This window comes from Typopeltis vanoorti, chromosome 24 (assembly GCF_054136105.1).
Source record: "Typopeltis vanoorti isolate ZY-2024b chromosome 24, IOZ_Tvanoo_1.0, whole genome shotgun sequence".
In the NCBI taxonomy this organism is placed as follows: domain Eukaryota; kingdom Metazoa; phylum Arthropoda; class Arachnida; order Uropygi; family Thelyphonidae; genus Typopeltis; species Typopeltis vanoorti.
The window spans coordinates 65867067-65892620 of NC_143572.1; the positions used below are offsets into that span (position 1 = coordinate 65867067).

At 37.1% G+C, this 25554-nt stretch overlaps 1 protein-coding gene across 1 annotated transcript in view; it reads left to right on the top strand.

The window, feature by feature from the left end:
- Shark (SH2 ankyrin repeat kinase) overlaps window positions 1-25554 on the top strand; it is a 266529-nt gene that overhangs the window by 177272 nt on the left and 63703 nt on the right. The window contains exon 13 of the mRNA XM_090413998.1: window positions 24280-24350. Within this exon, the coding sequence (XP_090270124.1) occupies window positions 24280-24350 (71 nt within the window). The remainder of the gene's footprint in view (window positions 1-24279; window positions 24351-25554) is intronic.

Consider the following 25554-nt stretch of genomic DNA (forward strand, 5'->3'; position numbering starts at 1 on the left):
CCTATATCAAACAGGTAACTAGTGGCGTGCCGCAAGGCACGTCACTAGTTACCTGTTTTTGCCATGTTGCTCCTCCATATAACACTTTTTGATATCTGCCCAGCAGCCACCCACCCACTTATTCTACTTAACCAATGTCTTATCCATCTCCATTTGTTCTCATTTGTGTAACAGAGTTCCATGCAGTATTCTGTCAAATGCCTTTGCAAATCCAGCAAAATTATCATGTAGCCATTTCCTTTATCCATCTCAGCCGTTACTGTATTATAAAAAGTTAGTAAATTACTAAGGTATGATCGACCCTTCACAAAGCCATGTTGCCCCCTCATATAGTATGGTATTTTTATCCACCCATTCGTGAATTCATTTTTTTGATCAATTTGCCCAGTACTTTTACCACCATGCTTGAATAAAATAATTCCTTTATGCACAGGAATTATTCTGCCCTCTTCCTTTAAACCAAGTAATACCCATCTATGGTATAGTGAGGAGCTAGCTGAATAAATTTATATAGAATACAAAGAAATTTGCTGAAATACTAAGCAAGAAATATATAAAACTGTGTTGGAAGTAATTTTAACTTGGTATCTGGGAGCTGGGTTACAATAGAACAGTGCAATAAAGACTGGAGGCGACACAACAGATAAGTTTTTAGAAAAATTAAGGTGCTATTTAAATGACACGTACAGCTATACAAATGAGTATAACAAAATCATATTAAAAATGAAGTTATTAAAAAAGTGTTACTGAAACAGCAAAAGACAAAAAGAAAGATGAAGGTTCTCTAAAGAATTCTAAATAAAATGATGTTGTATCAGGCCAGAGTGATCGGGAAAGAAAAGCATAGACATATTTCTCAAACTAGATGCAAAGATAATCTTCTTGAAATGCTGGCAATTTCTAGCGGAGTGTTGTGAGCAAATATAAAATTGAGGAATCAGGCAATAAGCATTATTTATGCCTTTGGTTAAACAAAAGATTATAGATTCTACAAAGGAAGTAGTGGAGGAATTTTTTGATGCATTAGAGGAAGGCAGCTGACAGAGAAGAGGAAATGGTCCTTGTTGGAGATCTAAACAGCAGAGTAGAAATTAAATACAGTGGTACCTTGGTTTGCGAGCGTAATTCGTTCCAGAAACATGCTCGTAATCCAAAGCACTGGTATATCAAAGCGAATTTCCCCATAAGAAATAATAGAAACTCAGATGATTCGTTCCAAAACTCAAAAATATTCATATAAAAATGATTAATACAAAATGCATAAAGTAATCGAATTTATTAATTACATTACAATTACATATTACAGTAATTGTATTGGGTAGGACGACTTTCATTGTCACTAATGGAGTCACTGCTATCTGTTGACTCTTTTTCTTTTTTGTGCGACTTTAACAAGGAACCTATCCAATGACACTTGCTTTTGCCTCCTTTTGAGGATTTCATGGAAATATGACCTTGCATTTTCGTTAAACAGATTCATCGCTCACACTGCCACAGCCTTACTCAGGTGGTGTTTTTCTACAAAATTTTGCACTGTTTCCCACATTTTACATACCTCCCTAGACTTCTTATAAAATCTTGTGATGGCGGCCACTTGCATACCTTGTTTGTGCTTTTGATGATTTCCTTCTTAACTTCCACCGTAATCATCTCCTTCTTACCACCTTCCTTTTCAACTCTTTTCTTCATTGGGGCCATTGTTGTAGTACATTTAATAAAGAACAGTCACTACATTTGGACACAAAATAAAAAAATGCTTTACGCACACACACACATGGTCACAATGCTAGCACGAATGTTGACTATACGAATGAGGTATGCCAACTGAGACTATGCATGCAAGACGATTACCCGCAATCCCGAGCAGCTTGTGTTCACGTGCCGCTCGGCAGACAAAGCCTATAAGTAATACAGTACTCGTATTGCAAGACGTCGCTCGTTTATCAAGTTAAAATTTATTAAACATTTTTGCTCGTTTTGCGAAACACTCGCAGGCCAAGTTACTCACAATCCAAGGTGCCACTGTACTAGGAATACCAAAATGTTTTGGCAAAATTTGGAAAAAAAGAGCAAAACTAATAATAGTGATATGCACTTGCTGGATTTCTGTATAGGGCATTGGCTAGTCATTAATGATACATTACTAATATTCCAGCATAAATAGACACCCGAATTCACACTGAGAGAAGATGCAAGAAAAAGGAAAATTTTGATTGTTACTGTTGTGAGCAATGTTGGCATGCTGGTTCAGGACATAAGGGTATACAAGGTATTTGAAATAGGAAGTGATCACCATTTAATTGTGAGCAGGATGAAACTGAATATCATATCAAGGTCACGAAAAAATGGATAAGAAAGTTTTAAAAAGAATCAAGTGGAGAAACTGTCAGAGCTGATTTGACTCTTAAAAACAAGAATCAACATTGGACTCCCAGTGGTACATTTTGAAGAAGGTATTGATTGACCAGCTAGGAAAAGTAACTCCATGATTGTCTCTAACTCAGGAAGTTAGAGGCAATCATGGAAAATAAAAAGCTTATCAAAAAAGGTATATTATTTTGTATGGTGATTCCTTCATAAAACTTGCCACTGATGACTGGGTTGTCACTTTGAGTTTTTCACAAAGTAAAAATCAAGAATATAATAAATGCAAGTGAAAAAACATAAAATGTAAAAGAGAGTAATTCTAGTATGGACAAATGATTTTAGCAAACAATAAGTTCTGTATGAGAGAGGATATGAAAAGATTGTCAGAAGAAGTGAGAGTGAAGGATGAGAAGGTGGAAATCATTAGTAAACATTACCTAGATATGATAAAAATGAATTAAGAGGAAGAACTACAATGGCAAACAATCCAATGTGTAGAAGGTAAGTATGCAAGTTTTTGGATGTGTGGAGTGAGTCTTGGGTTAGATCTTTATCTGATCTTTTTTCGACTAAAGGTGAGTTAGCCGGTCTTATACAAAGGTAGGGATTTTTTTTCACCCAGAAACTCAGGTTTTTCATCCCCCGGAACAGGCAAACCGGGCCTCATGAACACCGGGAGGCATAGGGCTAATCACCTTATCCTTGAGGCATTCGCAGTTTTGAATCATAATAGACATGCCTAATATGAACATAACGGGCAACTAAGGCCTAATATACGTATAAGGAGGAGGAGAAGATTTATGATGGGAGAAATAGTAAGAATCTGTGCCTAACAGTGATCATGTTATGTACACTGTTAATAATAGGAATGTGCAATCCTTATTCAAACTTATTAAGCATGTGCAAGCATGTCTGTATAAGTAAGGCATTAGATAAGAATAGAAATCTGCAAGTTTTCCAGCTGAGTCTTGCAGACTGCAGAAGTGAGTATACAAAAAAGCATGAAGGTAACATAATGTCAGTGTACAAATGTCAGGAGTATCAGAAACAAATTGGATAGCGTTTGTTGCTTTGGTGAATACACTGAGGCCTCATATTGTAAGTATTAGTAAGGCAAGGTTATCGGAGGTAGATATACTTATAGGTATCAAGTGTTGAGGATACAGGAAAAGAGAGGAGATGGTGTGTTGCTAATAATATTGGATGATTTGAGTCTAGTGAGGGCAGATAGATGTACTATAATACTAGCAACAATTGTCCATGTTGCAGAAAGTTTGAATCTGTATGGTGTGAGGTGGAGTTGGATAAAATCCAATACAATGGTGGGGTGTTGATACCCTGTTGTATTTGATTTTAAGATGATAAAATTGGTTTTAAGATGATAAAATGCATCATGACATAAACATGATAGGTGTGAAATGAGTCATCATCATGGATGACTTTAATTATTCAAAAATTGACTGGCTAGTAGTGAAATCTCATGAGAAGAATGAAACTGAATTAATGTGAGCTGATGTTAGACTACTTTCTCAAGTACCATATGATGGAAGGAACTCAAGGTCATAGAGTGTAAGATCTGATTATAGCATCAGATGAAGTTTCATTTAATAAGTAAATGTAGAAATTCTCTAGACAGTCATTTGATAAAGATATGACTGTCTACTTGCAATTGGTGACAATGATCATGTGACTTAGAATGTGACTAAATTTATGGATGTTCCATTTAGAAAAGGTTACATGTTGAACTACAAAGGAGTAAATTATGACCAAATGAAGAGTATGCTAGGTTCTATCTCAATAGCATCAGTTGCTAGATACAAAGGATATTGACAGTACATAGGAAGCATTTAAAAAATGATTAAATAATGTATTTGGAATGTGTCCCTCGGAGAGAAATGGATGTGTGCAATCATACGAAGCAAGATATGCTTAAGGAAAAGATTATGTGGAAGGAACAACATATGTATAAGAACGATGTCAGTTATGGAAATTACAAGGAATACCAAAAGAGCTATAACTATTGCATGGAAAGAAACACTCTTCAAGTTAATGCAGCAAATAAAAGAATGCGTATGAAAGAATAACTCTACTGAATACAAATTGCAAGCAAGTGACAAATGTAGAAGAAATTGTTCAACTAATGAGCCCCCATTCTACTAAAAGATATCAGCCTGGTGTATGCAACATTGAGTCACTGCTACATCTTTAATAAATAAACTCATGCATATGAGGAGGAGAAGATACTACAGCTATTGGACAAATTGAGTAAGAATTTAGCAGTAGGAGTTGATAGGCAAGTTACAGTACAGATGCTAAAAGAGTGTTCAGCTGAACTGGCTGTTCCTTTGACCTGGCTATATAATTTGAGTGTTAGCACAATGGTGGTGCACAGACTGATGTGTTTAACTGTTGACTTATCAGTATCTCTGGAGTGGCAGTGAAGATTTTGGAAAAGTTGATAAGAAATCACATACAGAAATGGGTTGACAAAGGATCTACAATTTGCAGTGAACATCATGAGTTTACTATAGGAAGGTCCTGTTTGATACATTTTATAATGAGGTCACATTTGAGTTAGACCAGAGGAATGGATATACCATGATACTTTTAGACTTTGCTAAAGCTTTTGACAGAATTCAGCGTGGAAGGCTGTTTCATAAATTAAAGAGTATGGAGGTTAGATAAGAAATTACTAGTTCAGATAAGGGGATGGTTGACTGAAAAATATTAAAAAGTGGTATATGGGAAATGTGAGCTTGCATGATTGTCAGGTCTGCGATCGTGCATTCTCTACCGCAGTTGGCCTTGGCGTGCATCACACCTCGAAACATCCAGCCGAAGCCAATGCTTCGGCTGGATGTTTCGGGCAAGTCAAAGCACATTGGACTGCCGAAGAAGAAAAGATCCTTACCACTCATAAGATCGAGTTGATGGCTCGAGGGATAAAGAAAATCAATGAAGCTTTATTTAAGGTGTTCCCATTAAGATCCTTGGATGCCATCAAGTGTCATAGACGGAAAGCCAGTTACAAAGCCTTACTTCAAGAATTGGCAGGCCATCCGCCACAGGTAGGGACAGGTAATATCTCCGTATCTCCTGTCTCTGACTCTCCATCTTCCAGCCACCATCCTGCTGTTGAAGAAGAGGCCTTGATTCTCAGACTGACATTCCTGCCCTCCAGACTCACCTTCTGGGAATGGATATCACAGATCAGTTGAATGACTACCTCCACGCTGAATTCTCTGAACACTTCATGCCTCGTCAACATCAGCCTACATCTCATTCTACAATGACTTTGTCAAATAGGAAGCAGAGGAAGAGGGCCTATGCAGCTATGCAGGCCCTCTATAAAAAAGAATAGAAGGCAGTGTGCCAAAACCATCCTTGACGGCGCTTTCCCTCCACCTCTAGCAGACTTACATGATGATTTTGTCAAATTCTGGAGTACAGTCTTTTCTGATCCACCTCCACACTTCCCTGATTATAATGACCAACCTACGATATTGAGGTCCATTCCTGCCCTTCAAATATACCAGCCTGTCTCCATTCAGGAGATTAAAGCAGCCTCTTCCATCCAATTTCTCTGCCTCCGGACCTAATGGCTTTCCTGCGTCTAGGCTTCGGAAGGTGCCATTGAAGATTCTTCAAGACTTAGTGGACATTCTCCTTTCCAGTAAAGTAATACCACCATACTTACGTGCTTCAAGAACTATCTTCATTCCGAAGAAAGAAATCTCAAGCTGTGCATCAGACTTTAGATCTATTACCATCTCCCCTGTGTTACTTAGACTCTATCATAAAATATTAGTTAAACGACTTCAACAACATATACAGCATGATTATAGACAGAGAGCTTTTGTCCCTTCGGGCGGCTGTGCTGAGAATATATATCTCTCTGATTCCCGACGCCACCTTAAGCCTCTATATATGGCATTGCTGGACCTCCAAAAAGCCTTTGATAGCATCTCCCTTCTTGCTCTCCTTCGAGCACTGTCTATTGCTGGATGTCCGGAACCTTTTCTTTCCTATGTTATGGAGCTATACTTGGGTAGCTCCATCACTATCACTACAGGGTCCCGTGCAACTTCTATTCCCGCAGTGCGGGATGTTCTTCAGGGTGATCCTCTATCTCCCCTTTTTTTAACTGTGTCATAGATGAGTTTCTTCATTCTCTTTCTAGCCATATAGGCTACTCTTTAGGCGCTTCTTCCTTTAATGCCTTTGCAGACAAACTTATTTTCTCGTAGCCTCTACTAAGATAGGCTTGCAGGAACTCCTTGACTGGGCAGTTGACTTCTTCTCTATTCGAGGCCTTTCTATTAATGTAGAGAAGTTCTGCTCTTTAGCTCTTGTTCCCTCTGGTCGTGACAAGAAGCTTAAGGTCTAGACTATAGAGTTTTCCCTGCACGGGAGGCTGTTGCGTGCTTTGACCATCCTGGAAGAGTGGGTATACCTCTGTACCATGTTCACCCCAATGGGATGGTCTTCTGTCCCTTCTATTCTAGAAGCTGGGATCGCTTCTTTGAGGAAAGTTCCTCTCAAACCCCAGCAAAGACTTTCTCCTTTCCTACTATCTCCTATCTCGCTTTTACCACAAGTTGGCGCTTGGTAGGACATATATATCGTACTGTCCTGAATGGACAGGGCTATCCGTTCAGCCGTGAGATCATAGCTCCGACTGCATATTTCCATGCGAGGGTGAAGGATGGTGTGCTTGGGGTTCCATCACTTAGATGGCTGATCCCACACCTGCGGTTGTCAAGAATCTCGCAGTTAGAACTATCTTCTTCCCCCATCTGCAGAGAGGCTTTCTATAGCCCATTAATACAAGAAGACTTTAGGCAGGCTAAAGGCTGGTCCCATTATCAAGGTACTTTAATCAAGTCAGCACTCGCAGAACACAAGAGATGGGCATCTCTGTTGCACTGTTCTGTAGATGGTGCTCCTTTAAAAGAGTCATATCTGGTGCCTCCCCAGCATGATTTGGTAAGGGATGCAGAAGGATATAAAAGTTCTTTCCTTGAGGGCCCTACAGAGCAGACTGGTGGCATGGCATTGCCACCAGACTCCTCCCTGGGTTTGAGTATATTGACCTTATCAGGACAAGGATCAATGCCCTGCCTACTCGAGCCCGCACAGCTCGATGGGGTAGTGACGACTCCAACTGTAGGGCTGGCTGCCACTACAGCGAGACATTGTCTCATATAGCCCAGTGTTGCTTCCACACCCATGGGGTCCGCGTGAGGAGGCATGATGCCGTGGTCTCCATTCTGAACAACCGCTTTAAGAACAAAGGTTGGGAGACTGTGGTGGAACCACATTATAGGACCTCCGTGGATTTGCGTAAGCCAGACTTGGTGATTAAAAGAGATGGTGACGTTTGGGTAGTTGACGCCCAGGTGGGTGGGAACAGGGCTCCCTGTAGCCATAATAATAAAGTAAATTATTATAAAAATAACCAAGATCTAGTTGGTAAGATATGGGAGGAGCATGGGGCAACTCCGAGGTTTATCAGCGCCACCATCTCTTTACATGGCGTATGGAGTGCAGATAGTTATAAGGACTTAAAAGAGCATGGGCTTATGCAGAAGGATATAAAAGTTCTTTCCTTGAGGGTCCTACAGGGCAGACTGGTGGCATGGCGTTGCCACCAGAGAATGACTATAATGATAACTAGAACAGGCATAAGGTAAAACACTTGTAAAGGCTTAGGCCTATATCAAGTCTGGACGAAATGTCTGGACACGATGTAAGGGTAGTACTGCCCATACCAGTACAAAGATTAATAATAATAATAAAAAAATAATAAATAAATAAGCAGTGGTGTACCACTATGATCAGTTCTTGATCCATTGTTATTCAGTCTTTACATTAATGACGTTGGGAAGGATTTGATGGGTTTTGTACATCTGTTTACCGATGATGCCAAGATAGGCAAAATAATCAAGAATATGGGTGATTTGAATAGGCTGGAATTGTGGACATATGAAATTGGATATCATTTCAATGATTGTATATGTAAAGTTATGTGATATGGTGTAATGAGGCATCCAGTGTCATATTATATTGAGGGGATTATGATAGAAGAAACTGATCAAGCTAGGCATCTTGGAGTTTTAGTAGATTTGAAGTTCAAGGGCCATATAGTAAAGTTTGCTGCAATGCTGAAACAAACCTTGTTATGGTGGTTATTTTGTCTCTTTACAAAGACTCCATACAACTTCACTTGGACTATTGTGTGCAGATCTAGTCTCCTGGTTTCCATGATGAAGCTGAAGACAGAGTGAAAATTTGTTGGTGGCAGACACCAGCAAACACGAGAAAGAGGAATGATATGATTGAGACTTATAAACTTCTGAAAGAATCATACAGGATACCAGTAAATGGACTTTTTCATTTTATGGAGGATGAGGAGAGGTGTCAAACATTGTGTATTTCAACTACGTATTTTTCAACCCTGCTTTGTCTTTGTTGTTCTTTACTTAAAACGTCGTGAATGGTCAACTGCTTCAACTATCGACTGCCGGCATTTATTTATTTCTACTAGATCCTATGTTCTCATGCTCTATAGTCTAAGAAATTTATTTGTTTTACGACTGCGCCAGTTAGACTATGTACTGAGTGCGATATTATAAGATTTTAAGCTAAAGATAAATTGTTAGCATTCCCTGCTTATGTTAATCTTTCTTTAATTAGTCATGGTTTAATTATTGATCACTTAAACTTTATTTTATGCCGGTTCAAAATTCTCAGAATTGTGCATAGTGCATTGACAGAATCAGTCCAATATGTTGTTCACAAATCATTTAATTCAATTGAAAAGGAATATTTACACAGTCTGATCCACATTAACACACACACACGCGCACACACACACACACACACACACACACATCATCATCATCATCAAATTCCTGCCATGTAACCTCAAGTGGTGTACAGGATATGACAGTACTACATGAAAAAATTACATCATTACTAACTTCCTATCTACAATTTTCCTCCAAATCAGTCTGTTACTTGTCAAGACTCCAACATTATCAGATCTTATATTTCTATCGTCTAAGGCACTTTGTACCGTATCAATCCACCTATATCTTGGTCTTCCTCTGGGTCGTTTTCCTGCCAACCTGGCAGAGAACACTTGTTTTGCTAATCTTTCCTCTCCCATTCTATTTAAGTGGCCATACCACACCTGAGATTAGCTCTGCTAACGCATTCCTGGATGCTGACAACGTCAAGTTCTTTCCTAATATCCTCATTTTTAATATGATATTGCCATTGATGCCATCTGTTCACGCCTCTAATCTTTCTCAAGACTCTCATATCTGCGGTCTCTAGTCTTTGGTCAAGTGTTTTACTTCTGACCCAGCTCTCAGATCCATAAGTTAAAACTGGTTTGAACACTGTCTTGCATACAGCTAATTTAGTGTTCCGACTAATTTCTCTCTTATTCCATATGAATTTATTCAATTGACTTCTCACCATACCAGCTTTGCTGATTCTGTTGTCTATTTCTATATTTAATTTACCATCTTCAGTAAAAATCGTGCCTAAGTAGCTGAAATGTTTTACTTGTTCCACAGGTTCTCCATTCACAACACAGTTGACATTTTCAATGATTCTGCCTAATTTCATTGCCTTTGTCTTTTTATTGCTGACCTTCATACCATATCTATTACAACAGCAATTGAATAGTCAGAGAATCTTGCAGAATTGTAGCGGATTTATTTAAAAGTATAACATCATCCGCATAAAGCAAAGAGCTGACATTAACATCTCCAATTTTGATATCAGGTTTAATACCACTTTCCTTCATAATGTGATCCATATAGATAATGAATAACAGAGGAGATAATGTACATCCTTGTCTCACACCAGATTTAACATTAAACCATCTTCCTGTACTTTCCTGTACACGCTCTCTGTCCAAAATTAACCGAACTTTTGATAGAAAATAAAACGCAGCCAATTATAATTATTCAAATAATTTATTTCAATCGATATACTGTCCTTCAGCTTCGATACAGTGTTTGTCATGGTCAATTAATTCGTTAAATGAGTTTTTTTATATCGGTTTTTGGGATACTGTTGAGAGGCGTGGTAACTGCTGCTTGAACGTTTTCGATGGTGTCGTATCACTTCCTTTCATTGGCAAATGAAGTCAGGGAAGAGAAAGAAGTCACAGGGTGCTAAATCAGGTGAATACGGCGAGTGATCCAAAACACAAAACTGTCTTACAATGTTTGAACAGTGAGGTGGTGCATTATTGTGCAAAAGTGACCAGCTGCCTGCATCACGATATTCATGCCATATGCAACAAATTCTCGCTATCAATCACTTCAAACTTCGAGCTAAAACTCACCATTGACTGTTTGGCAAGGTGGAACAAATTCTTTGTGGAATTATAGAAACATATTGGAATCATAGAAACAAATCAACATTGTCTTTGCTTTTGACTTCTCCAAGTGTGACTTTTTTTTTTTTTCAGATGCCCCTCTTCTGGTTGTCTCCACTAACACTCTGGCGCTTTGTTTTGGGCTCATACTCAAAACACCATGTTTTGTCACCAGTAACGTTTCAAGGAAGTTTGAATCCTTATGATCAATTTTAATGAGGTCCTTGCAGTGTTCAATTCAATACATTTTTTGGTATTCAATCAACTTGCTGGAAAAAATCGTGAATTCAATTTATGAAGGCCCAAACTCTTGGTCAGAATGTTATGCACAGGAATTATATCAGTTGGAATCCCCAATTGATCTTCAATCAATCTCATGGACGATTTCAGATTTTCTTTGATGATATCATGCACTTTTATATATTAACTTCGCTCAGTCCAGTTTTTGGACAGCCCTGCTTTCTGTCGTCCTCAAGCGTCTCATGATCACTTTGAAATCGCTTAAACCACTCATAAACTTGAGTACGGGATAAGCATTTATCACAGTATGCTTTTTGAAGCATTTGATGCGTTTTGGTAAAACTTTTACCAAGTTTAACACAAAAGTCAATTGCAGCTCTCTGTTTGAAACTCATTTTCCAACCGTTCGTCGAAACGCACTGTCACTCTTGGCACTATAACTCGGCTTCTAATGAAACATGTCATTTGTTTCATTAGAAGAATTAATGAAACAAACAGTTGACACAGCACTAATTAAGGTTGCTGCTTTCGACAACAAAATGATACAACAGGTGGCTCCACCAGTTTCTTCTATTTCTGAAAAGTTCGGTTTCTTTTTGGATGGGGGGGGTTGTATATGTGTGTGTGTGTGTGTGTGTGTGTGTGTACACACAATTGCATTACAAATCTTTGTCCATTTCAATTTTTCCTGATTCAGGCTTAGTTCTGTGTTCCTTCCCTTAAAGTTAAATCACAATTTAGAATATCCTTCTAGTCATACTTACACAAATTGAAAATAATGCATACTTGAGTAAGCTTAAATCAATATTAATTTACATTATCTACTGTTGTAAGAGACCTACAATGCTCTTACAATAATTACCTATATACAGTTGAGATTAAGACACACCTAGAGTGGACTTATTTCGATATTACTTCCACAATCTTATTCTACCAGTACACAGATTCACTTGATGTACTTTCTTGCTTGGAAATATCACATATATAAGTACTTACAATTCTCGTTCAGCACTGTCTTTTACATAAATCTTTTGTCCACATAAAAAAGCCCCCTTTGTTCTCTTTGTTTCTGCTTGCTCATTCTTAATCTCCTGCCAAGTTTCTTCTTTGTCTAAGTCGTTGATTATTCTATGCCTTTAAGGACCCTTATGGCGGCAATGTGCAACTCTTTCCTAGCGAGACATCAAAATTATTGACACTATACTTCCCATGGCAGCAGACCCAGGTAAGTGAAGATTGAGAATCCTAAGACCTGCGACGCTCCTCTTTCGATTGCCAACAATGGACCACACATGGCAGTGGACCCAGGAAAGAGAAGATTGAGAAACCCAAGACCCACAATGCTTCTCTTTCGATTACTGACTACGGACTTCACATGACAGCGGGAAATTGAGAAACCTAAGACAAAGTCCTTCTCAGCATTATAAAGGCCTGGACTTCCACTGTACGCATCTTGAAACTTCCATATATAGTCATGTTTTGACATCCGAACATGATGACATCATACTTTGCACATCTTTTGAAATTGCCATATATGGACATGGGTTAACAGCATTACATAATGACATCGTGCACCACATTATTTTAACAAAGGCCCATGGTTAAGTTATTACAAATACAAGATTATTACAGACAAAATTGACATTTCTTGAAGTTCAATCTGTTTAGAAAAACATGTCAAAATGAACATGATAAGTGATTTATCATGAGAGATTCTACAGAGGTGTCCATGGAAATTGAAAATGAATGCAGTCAAGAAGACAGTGAGAGATGGATTTTTCTCTCATGGAGTGGTACATGATTGGAATGGATTGCCTTTAGAGGCTGTGAGTTTCAGGTAATATAAATGAATTCAAGAAAAGGTACGATGGTGCAGGTGACACGGCCTCTTTCTGTGAGTCACTGACTCCCTTGTATTATTACTATCATATAAATATAATAGTAATAATAACATTTAAGCATTTAATGGATAGTCATCTACCCTAGCTGACTATCCATTACAGGTTTCTGATTGCCTTTTTCTTGAATATTTCTGCCATGCTTTTGCACTGTTTGCTTATCTTATTTAAAGTAATGACGTCAATCATTCTTAATATTCTCCAGTTTTTATGTCACCTTTGTCAATTCTGATTTCTTTTTAACTACCCTTTTCTTAGCTTCTTGGATTTTCAGTAATATACAGAACATTTTGCTACCATCATAATATTTATCTTCCATATTCTTATAAAATCTTACTGTGACTTTTGTTCATCATTTAGCTACTTTTACATACTTTTTTCTGCATATTCTCCCAGTCCACCTCCTGTCTTAGTTGCTACAAACTTTCAGTATGATTTCTTCTTTTATGTGAATGCTTCTTTACTCTTTGAGTCTGCTATGAAATCTGATTTTTTTTTGAAGTTGTTTGAAGTTACAAACAGCTTCAAAAATGCCTCCTTAATTATCAACTAATTTTCTTTAGATTTTAATACTCCAACATTTGTTTCTTATTTCCAAACTCATGCTAATATCTTAATGTCATATCTGCACACTCTTAGGAGCAATCATTAGAACAGTCAGTTATTTTGCTTAACTGCTAAACTATGATGGTCTCTTAGCTCTTAAGGAATATGTAGTTTTTCAACTTCCTTTGAAGCTGGTGTGGTTTCTCCATTTTAATGCATTTGGATGTCCTAAATCTACCTTAGTGATGTTGTAAAACAAGTTTACCATTGTGAAGCTTTATATATACTGTATTTTCTAGTGTATAAGATGCACCCAAGAAATTTAATACAGTTTTCTGGAAAAAACCTAAACTTTAAAGTATGATTTAAAAAAAAAATGGATAAAATAATAGGTAATTTTTAATAGTAAACTGATCTTTCAGAAACCTGCAAAACCCATGTCACTATCATCTGACTCTTCTCTATCATCATTAATTTCTTCTCTTTCTTCTTCTTCTTGTTCTTCATCATCTTCATATAAGAAATGATCTTCACTTCCATCAAGGGCATTGCTAATTCCACATTTCAAGAAAGATTTAAAAATAGTTTGTTCATTCATTTTTGACCAAGATGTCTTAACCAACTCGCACACTTGAGAGATTGATGGCCGTTTCAGGGCACTCTTTAGTGTTAGCTGACGTTTCGTGCGCTTTTCATTATGCAAATTGTACAAAATCTCCTTCTGACCACGCCAAGTTCTAATCATTTTTTCTGTAAGCGGAGGTCCAAAATGTCTTTCAGCTTCCCTATTTCCATGTTCTTCCGCATATTTTACAACCTGCAATTTGTAACTTGAAATATATGAATGTCACCTATTTTTTTCCATCACTAAAATCTACGGGGAAATATCAAACTTGAACACAAAATATCTCAACACGTCAACTCAATACTGATAAACATCGGTAACTGATTACTCAGATAAGATATTATGAAACTTGAATAGGGACTCCCTGTTCTTAGCCAATGATGCGCTAGAAGTCACGTGAAGGTCACACATCAATTTGATTGCACCATTAACTGCCTACAAAGATCTTGGAACATAAAAGGGAGTGCATATGACTTTGAAAAGAGGAAACAATCTTTACCTTCATTATATAAGACACACCCCGTTTTTAAGTTAAAAAAGTGCATCTTATACGCTAGAAAATACGGTAAGCACATCACTGCTGTGTCTGGGGTGTAGATGAAGAGTCGGATAGAAATTTATTGATATTTTTGAATAGTTACAGGTTGTAGCTGTTTAGAAATACCTCTTACAGTAGGCTGTTCCATAGGACAGAGGTAGATGGAATAAAAGAAGCAAAACAGATTCAGTATGTTTGCAGTTGCACAGTTAAGGGATGATGAGCAGCTGCTACTCTTGCATTAACAGGTGCAATAGAAAGTGGAGGAATGATGGTTATTAATTCAGAGGAGTTCTGTACTTACTTCATCCATTGTAAGTGCCTATAGAATACTCACAGAGCCGAAACACTATATCTGTGAGATATAGTGTTTTAATAAGAGGTTGAAGTGAATCTGTTAGAGAAGGATTGTCATTTAGCTAAATTGCACTCCTCTGGACAGTTTTCAAGAATTTTTGGAGAAGTTTTAGGTGCTTCACTCCAAACATATGAGCAGTATTCTAAGCATGGCTGTATTTAGAATTTATATATAGTTAAGAGTTGGTTGGTGGGTGTAAAATAGCATCTTAAGTGAAAGAGAATTCCTAGTTGTTTGGATGCTAATGAAGCTATTGAGGTGGTGTGTTTGTGCCAGGAGAGAGAGAGAGAGAGAGAGACTGGAGATGAATGTTAGTTCAAGCAGAGAGATCTGATCTTGTCTGGTTATTTGTGTATTACTGAGGATAAGGGAATGTGAGCTGAGATTTCTTTTGTGAGAGAAGAGGCTAGACTGAGTTTTGGTGGCATTGAACATGGCCACATTGTCCTTTCCCCATTGAAGGATAGTACACAGATCCATGTCTTCTTCCTGATTGCCAAAAAAGTAAATGAACCTGAGTGGTTCATTAACTTGTTTGACAAAATCGTACTAACCTGGTGCGACCATCAAGGACGTAACTGAGTCTATTAGAAAACAAAACGAAAGGGTGAAAGAAATGATTGTTGTGGCAGGTACAAATGATTTGAAAGGAGATAAAATGGAAATGATAGAGGACCTGAATGAATTGTTTGAGGTAGCAAAAGAAAAGAGTGAGAGAGTTAGGATGATTATTCTTTTGCCATGGTATGACAGTGAAGTGTTTAAAAGGAAGGCCATAATTGCAAATGACTTTATGCATGGGTTATGTATGACGAGTGGTGTGGAATTTGTGGACGTGTGGAGTGAGTTCGATGGGCGAAAGGATCTATATAAGATTGATGGCTTGCATTTGAATGGATTCGGTGTAAGGAGACTTGAAAAAGTGTTGTTGAATGAAGTGGATGTGCAGAATCAGGGAAACTAGATTTATTAAGGGGGGGGGGGAGTAGATATGCAGACCTTAGGGAGGCAGTTGAGTGTATGAATGAGTATAATATGCCCGAGCGAATAACGACAGCAAATCAGAATGGGATAGTTAGTATAAGGCATCAAGGTAGGGATGGGGCTAATGGGGGTCTGAAATTCATGTACCCTAATGCTAGGAGTATTAGGAACAAGAAAGAAGACTTTTTGGCCATGGTTGGCACTTCCAGACCCACAGGTTATTGGTATTAGTGAAACATGGCTGACTGTAGATGATATAGCTAGTGGGATTGAATGTGATGGGTATAGTGTGTTCAGGAATGACAGGGAGAATAAAATGGGGGGAGGAGTATTGTTGATGATAGCTGATAAGCTGCAGACAAGGAGAATAGAAGTTGAATTGCAGGATAGAGAAAAGAGCACATTTGAGGCTTTGGTGTGAGATTGAGGCTAGCAGAACAAAATATACAATTGGGTACTGCTATAGACCAGGCGATGGAAAATATGGTGGAGATAGTATGCATAAGCAAATAGAAGAAATGAGTGGAAGGATGGTAATTATTATGGGAGATTTCAACTATGGTCGCATTGATTGGAGTGAGGAGAGGACACATGGGAGGAAGGAATTGGATTTTATGCGGTTATTAAGGGACAACTATCTGCGACAGCATGTAATGGGAAAATACTAGGGGATCAGAGAGTGGTTGACCTACTAATTGCATCCGAGGATTTGGCTGTAACAAATACGACCACATTGCCACCAATTGGTAAGAGTTATCATAGGGTCTTGACTTGGAAGGTGGCTAAAGGTGTGGAATTTACAATTAAGACAGGGTACATGTGGAATTATCGGGCTGGTAAGTATGACAAGCTTCAGAGTTTGATTGGTTCAGTGCCATGGCATGTACAACTGCAAGTGCTAGAAGTTGATAGTGCATGGGAGGCAGTTAAGAAGTGTTTGCATGAAGCAGTGGCTGACTGTATACCTAGAGGCTGAATAATAAACCAAGTAGGGGTTAAATGGATGAATAACATCATTAAACTTGAGCTGCAAAAAAAGAAACAACTATGGAGGGAATTTAAGGAGAAAGGTAACCGGCAGGCACATGAACGGTATAAAGCGCAGGCCAGAAGGGTAACGAGTGTGGTAAGAAAAGCAAAAAAGGATTACGAAAGAACATTGCAATGGTAGGGAGGTTACTGAATCAGTTGATATAGTTGAGTTACTGAGTGAGCACTTTGCAAGAATATATCATCCAGGTGGTGACATTGCAGAAATGAATGAACCAATAGATTATATGGGAATTGTGGTGAATGAAGTGGAGCTGAGTATTCTATTGCATAACCTAAATGTCAATACATCTGTGGGATTGGATGGTACACCAGCTCGTGTCGTACATGAAGCGGCTAAAGAATTGTCAGTACACTACCCTTGACCATTTTGTTTAATTTGAGTCTCGGGTCTTGGTTAGTCCCAAAGGGGTGGAAAGAGGGGAAAATAGTTTCACTGCATAAAGGAGGATCCAAGACCACGATTGCAAATTACCGACCAATCAGCATATCAGGAGTTGTTGTCAAGGTCTTGGAGAAAGTAGTCAAAGGAAAAATACAGGAATGGATTGATGAAAATGGGATATTGTATGGGGGACAATATGGTTTTGTGAAGGGTATATCATGCCTCAGTAAGTTGCTCACATTTTATAACACAGTGATGGCTGAACTGGATAAGGGTAATGGGTTTACAGTGATTCTACTGGACCTTGCCAAGGCCTTTGACAGGATACCACATGCAACTCTAATCAGTAAACTGGAGCAGATGGGGGATGGATATAGGGTTGGTGAGATGGATAGGAGGGTGGTTGATGGAGATACCAGAGAGTGGTTTATTCAGGAGATGAGTCGAAAAGATGGCTTATGACTAGTGGAGTGCCACAGGGCTCTGTTCTTGGACCACTGCTTTTCAATTTGTTCATCAATGATATAGGAAAGGATCTGAGAGGAAGTGTTCTCTTGTTTGCTGATGATGCAAAGTTGGGTAGAGCAATTATGAGTGCACAGGATGTCAAAATTTTACAGGATGATTTGGATAGTTTGGAGGACTGCGCTAAGAAAAATGGATGTCAATTTAATCTGGCAAAGTGTAAGGTTATGCACTTTGGGGTGAAAAGAATAGCAGCAGTATATCGCATTGGTGGAACCGTACTCCAGGAGATTGATAAGGCCAGGGATTTGGGAGTGTTGGTGGATAGGGAATTGAAGTTTAGGGGACACATTGCAAAAGTGACTAAAACAGCTCAACAAATCACTTGGCTTCTGAAAAATACTTTAACATGCAGAGACAAACCAGTTGTTGTTCCTCTGTATCGAGCCTTGATAAGACCCCATCTGGAGTATTGTGCCCAGTTATGGGCACCAGGGTTTCTTTGTGATGGGGAGGAAGTGGAGAGGATCCAGAGACAAGTGACCAAGATGATAGCAGGTCTGTGGAATGAACCTTATAAGAACAGGTTGAAGATTTGTGGTTTGCAAAAATTGGTCAAGATAGGTGGGAAAGGGGTGATGTGATTGAGACATTCAATTTACTGAAGGGTTTCTATAAGATTAATCCAGAAGATATTTTGAGAATAGGACTGGTGATGGGAGGCCTAGGGGTCATACATGGAAGCTGGGCAAGAATGTGGTTAGCAGGGGTGTTAGAGCTAGGTTTTTTACTTGGAGAGTGGTGAATGAGTGGAATAAAATGCCAGAGTCTGTTGTGGGTTCTACGACCGTGAATGAGTTCAAGGCGAGGTATGATAGATACTGTGTGAATGTTTTATTATTATTATTATTATTATTCAGGCCTCCATGGAGTTAAAAGACTCATCGTGGGAGGTCCTACCTATGAACAGAAAGTCTGTCAAGACTCATCGAGTGGAATTTCCCCCTAAGAAACACAAAGTCTATCATACCACTCCTTAAACTCATTGACCGTTCTCGCCCTCACCACTCTATCAGGCAATGCATTCCACAGCTCAACCACCCTCCATGCAAAGAAACCACTCCTCACTCTCTTGCTCACAGTTTCCTTTCGTAACTTCCAGGGATGGCCTCATGTCATCACTCCTTCCCGCTGTTCAACCAAGTGAAAGAACTCCCCAGTGTGAACCCTGTAACCACCTCTCAACTCGAATAGTTGAGAATGTCGAATAGTTGTTCTTGACATGATTTTAAGGCCTCCCTCAGTGAGTCTGTCGACTCCTTGGAGTTGCCCGGAATAATAATAATAATAATAATAAACTTTTTTGTTAATATCACAGAATTGGATCCGGGATATTATTATTATAATAAGCTAACTTAAGAGATTGAGTGAGAGACAAAGGAAATTCAAAAATAATATCTTTATTTACAAACAATATTATTGTAAATTCATGGTATTGCTTTAACAGTGTGTGTAAATGTTTGTTTAGCAAGTGCTATATACAACTTATATAAATAAAAACCTATCTTCTAAAGAGAAAAGCACCCACAACTTTACAACAGAATTAAAGAACATAAACACCACACAAGAATCTTCTCTTCAAGATCACTGGATTTTATGAGAATATAAAAACTTATATGGAACAGTTTCTTCCACTCTAAATAGTAGCCATAGAAATCTAATTAGCTCATACCTGTTTTTCTTTGAAAGCAGAAAGATCTGTTTACAACTTTTCTTGAGAAAGAACATATTTTTTCTTTCATATCGTCCTTGAACACACAAGAATCTATCTCTTTCGGGTTTACAATGCTTAACTAGAATATGTATCAGAAGGATCTGTCTGTTGTTTTGGGAGAAATTATATATCACTGTTATCTATTTCACAACTCTGGTTCATTTAAAAGAAATTCATCTGTTAATTTTGGGATAATTGTTTGTTTCCCTCATAGTACTCTTTTACTCTTTTTCATCTTTTTGGCTTAAGAATTTTGTTAAGAAGTCTATTTTACCTCATAAACTTCCAACTTTTCAGAATGTCATCTCCATTGTAATCAATGCAACAACTGTTCTATTATTCTCTCTCTTACTAATTCAACTTCCTCTTCAGAAGTACAAACTTCATGCAAGCACACTATTGTCTGACATGGAAATAACATGGCAATGCCATTATTTTCTTCTCAAGTTTATGTTACAGAAATAAAAATAAATTATAGGTGAGTCGTTTTTTACAAATAAATATTGCAATTAAATGGTTTGCGACAGGACATAACTGTACAAAGATTAGTAAAGAAATTTCTGATCACAAGAAAAATAATGCAAATTCATTATACATTTAGGAATGTTTATATATATGATAATAAATAAAATTAAAAGTTATCCTTTCCTTATTATCTATTTACTTATCCAAAATCACTCATCGCTAAAAATAAAAAATAATAATGTAAAATAATCTGATATTGCTAAATAGCAGATATCCTACATGTCAATGTTTAAGAATTCTTATCTTGATCTTGAGATATATCTTTGCACTTCATGCTTTGTTAAATGAATAAGATGAATGATGCTACAGAAACTTGCTACATTAGTAGTGCAGATTTTTTTTTTTTTTTTTCCCCATAGCTTCCTCTTGGAAACAGTTGTAAACCTACATATAACACATTAGGACAGAAAGTGGGCTAAACTTATTTTGCATAATCCAGAAACTCTGCTCAATAGATAGACCAATCATGGAACATTTTCATGCCACCTCAAATAAGTAGTTTCCTTCCGAAGTGAAAATTGATCTCCTACTTACTTATGGGAAAGATCACTACCCAGTGACCTTTCCCATAATTCACTGCAATATCCAAAAGGTGATATGCTATATGATGGGACACTTTGATGGGAAATCAACTTTTGTGTGCTCATACATGGCTTAAGGATTAAAAGTAGAATATTATTTCTTGTCACGTGTAATTTGCTAAAAGGACATATGATTACATATTACTGAGCCAATGTGGAAGAAGTGGACTTGCTGACTATATACAACACACTCTACACACAGTACATATTTGCAAAATACTACTTATCCCTTAAAAGGAAATAAATACTCAAAGTTGATATTGAATCCAACATTATTTAATAGCCGAATATAGAAACTACAAGAGTTTCATGCCAAATATAGAGACTATAAAAGTTTCGGTGGACACAAGCATAAAAGCAAACCCTTCCATGACAGGGCAACTCGTAGTAAAGGTGGATTAAGCTCCGATCACTGTCCTTAGTATTTTCTCCATAATGGAAAAAAACACATCTCCTAGGAGATGTATGATGATATACATTATGGGGGGGTGCGGTCACTACCCAGACCGGTTTCGACCTTTTTTTTGAGGTCTCATTAGTGGGAGCTAGACCAAGAATACTCAGGATGAAATGATGCAGAACTTATACTTTACGATACGAGTGCTAAAAAAGGTGTCACATTACAAAAGTCACCAAGAATTACTGTAAAAGAGAGCCAAAAGGCTTCACTTCGGCGATACAAAATTATTCAAATTAAGTGGATAATGATATTGGCACACTTGTTCATTTGTGCTTAGTACTAATCATGTTGTGATTTTTGTCTCAGTATCCACTTAATTTGAATAATTTTGTATCACTAAAGTGAAGCGTTTTGGCTCTCTTTTACAGGAAATAAATACTTTCAGAAATAGGAACCATCTTGGGAAACTAAAATTTACAAAAAAAAAAAAAAGAAAAGAAAAGAAAAGAACTATCAAAACTGTCTGGGGAAATTATTTTTCACAGAGTACAAGCAGCTGCTCTGGACTGTTCTTAGGGAGCAAAATAGAAATGCTAAAAATTATATTGGCACACTTGTTCATTTGTGCTTAGTACTAATCATGTTGTGATTTTTATCTCAGTGATGCCTTGAGAACAGAATTTTGAAATAGGTATTATTTCTGTGAAAATTCCCATGTTACTCCTCTAAATAACTATTATAAACATCTAAACCAGAACATTTAAACAATAAAAAAATGCAACAACAAAAAGAAAAACAGAATAGAAAGTACAGGGAAAATAGCAATAGCAGTCCACGCCCTTGAACAGAAACATACCCCACAGATCGACATGATATTAGACATATGAGATAACGAAACAGTGCTTAGAATATCGGAAACGATAGCCATAAAATGTGACGAAAACTCAATAAGCATCACCGACCCTACATAATCTCCGAGAGTTGGAAGCTCCATAACATAAAAATTAGGTCATAACACAAGCACACCAAAGAGAGAAACACCAAGCCGACATGACATAGCCTCCACTTCCCCCACGAATTCCAAAGATGACGCACTGCCGAAATGGCTCACACCCTGTTACTCCCACCCCTGACCTTTTCCCCAAAAAAATAGTTTCTATTGCAGATCCTTCTCTCACTTCCTCCCCAAAGCACTCTCTACCCTCCCTTAATAATAATAATAATGTTATACATATAAAAAACTTCGGTTTTTTCAAATAATTCTCCCACATTGCTTTACTCCCACTTTTCCCAAACCCCCTTCCTTTAACAGCTTAACAGCAGATGAATGCATATTGCCAGGATAAGTAGACAGCCAACAACATCCAAAAAGGTATGTCCGAATTTTCCTCCTATATTATTTTTCATATATCAGCTTTTATAACACATCAGTAATGCCCTAAGATTTTGAGAAAAAAGCTAATGACATTGTGAAAAAGGGGCACTCCTAAACTAAAGTAGGCTATATAACCATAAAAATAATAAAAGAATTTGGAAAGTTATTTGCGGAGTTCATGACATTGCCAACCTAGATGGACTTGCATCTCCTAGTGGAAGGCTAATAATAAAAAGGATATCAGTTCTTAATGATGTTAGCATGAGTTTGGTGCCTTTTCCCATTTGTGCAAAGGTGATCACATGTGATTTATATCCTAATGGTGTTTAGTGGCTGTGGAAAATAATCATAATTAAAGGTAATTTAATTACCTTTACCTATGCCATGAATAACTAAAACATTTGTTAAACTTATTTTTATAATAAGTGAAATTAAACAAAATTATCTATCAAAATCATATTTCTCATTATGCTTTCATATGTGATTATCATATTGAGAGTAAAGCTACATGCCACATCTGTTTTGAAAGCATAATTAGCTTTTTAATTATTAAAATTCATCATCTTCCTTTCATTTATTAAATATTTCATGCATTATTAGCCAAGAATTGGCTAATTTGTTGTATCTGACCCAAATTACTGGACAGAAAGGAAGGTGAGAAAAACTGTCCCATCTGTTTAATTTAGCCTTTGCTTTACACATGCGCATGTACACACATGCACACAAACAGTATTAGATTTGAAAACATCATATATGGACTGTTGAAATTTTTATTAATATTTTGTTTATATTGTATTAATTTTCTTCATCATCATCATCATCAAATTCCTGCCATGTACCCTCAAGGGGTGTACAGGATATGACAGTACTACATGAAAAAATTACATCATTACTAACTTCCTATCTACAATTTTCCTCCAAATCAGTCTGTTACTTGTCAAGACTCCAACATTATCAGATCTTATATTTCTATCGTCTAAGGCACTTTGTACCGTATCAATCCACCTATATCTTGGTCTTCCTCTGGGTCGTTTTCCTGCCAACCTGGCAGAGAACACTTGTTTTGCTAATCTTTCCTCTCCCATTCTATTTAAGTGACCATACCATCTGAGATTAGCTCTGCTAACGCATTCCTGGATGCTGACAATGTCAAGTTCTTTCCTAATATCCTCATTTTTAATATGATATTGCCATTGATACCATCTGTTCACGCCTCTAATCTTTCTGGACTCTCATATCTGCGGTCTCTAGTCTTTGGTCAAGTGTTTTACTTCTGACCCAGCTCTCAGATCCATAAGTTAAAATTGGTTTGAACACAGTCTTGTATACAGCTAATTTAGTGTTCCGACTAATTTCTTTCTTATTCCATATGAATTTATTCAATTGACTTCCCACGATACCAGCTTTGCTGATTCTGTTGTCTATTTCTATATTTAGTTTACCATCTTCAGTAAAAATTGTGCCTAAGTAGCTGAAATGTTTTACTTGTTCCACAGGTTCTCCATTCACAACACAGTTGACATTTTCAATGATTCTGCCTATTTTCATTGTCTTTGTCTTTTTATTGCTGACCTTCATACCATATCTATTACAACAGCTATTCAATTTAGTCAGAGAATAGCTGTTGTAAAATAGTTGTAATAGATTAATTTTCTTGTATAATGTATATGCTGAATAAAATCTGTAAAAGTTTTAATCTCTGATTAAGTATAGTTTGTACAAATTAACTTATTGCTGCAAGTCAATAAGGTGTCTATTTTTTGCAATTAGGTAGTGCAATTGGAGAAGGAGAATTTGGATCTGTTCTCCGGGGATTATGGTTAAGTCCAAGTGGAGTACAGGTGGGCACATTATTTCTTTAACATTTAGAAAGATTTTTGTTTTAAAATACGGCATCTATATTACAAAAATAGAAACTCATAATTCAAATTTGGCTTTTCTGTTGCAATCACTTTTATAGCTTGTTATCTTTACTCATATTCCTTGCATATGATTTTGGCACAGATCTTATCTTTAAAGAGGGTATATGTATTGCAACAGTGGAATGTCCACAGATTTGGTGTTATGACCCATGTTTTAATATTATTCATAAATGATTGAGATCAAATATGAAGAGTAAAATTTCTGTCATTGCTGATGTTATGAAGCTGGACAAAGGAATAAGGTTTAGATGACCTAAGATCTTCACAGGATGACCTTAAAAGGTTGGAAGAATGGACAGTAAAGCATGGATTTAAAATTTGATGTGAACAGATGCAAGTATATGTGATTTGTTTAGAGCTTAATAGATCTTGAATGGATCTAAGTTAAACAGATAGGATTTAGAAAAAGTTAATGAATGCAAGGATTTGGGTGTTTTGGTGCTGATAGGGAACTGATTAGAAGGTTTGTGTTGTCATATTTATGAGAACCAGTCGATTACTTATGAACTGATGAATTTATCTAATAGGAGATTGAACTGAAGTTTAAGAATCATATTGGTAAGACAGATTTTAAAATCCAGCAGACTGTAGGTATAATTAAAAGAAGCTTCACTTGTAGGTGAAAGGAAGTTTTAATACCATTATACAACCCTGTACATAGGCCAGTATTAGATTATGATTTCCAGCTTTAGAGAAAAATTGAGTAGAAGGTTTATGTTGTGATATTTATGAGAACCAGTTGATTACTTATAAACTGATGAGTTTATCTAATGGGAGATGGAAAGGGGATTTCACTAAAGTTTAATAATTAATTCAAGGTCTACACCATATAGCAGGAGTTTGCTGCATGCTGAACCATGCTCTACTAGAGGCATAATAAAAAAGATAGTAAAGAAGAACACACACAAACGAAGCTTATATTTCACAATTAGGGCAGAAGATACATGTAATGGCCTTCATTAGTCAGTTGTAGAAGCAGTAAGTTTAAGAAAGAATTAAATATGTTATAGCTAGAGGATAGGTTAATTGAAATGTATATATAATTATTTAATTTGATGGTGTTGAATATATCTTTATCATTATGTATTTGTGTATAACTGTGTATGAGGGGAAAAAAATTAAA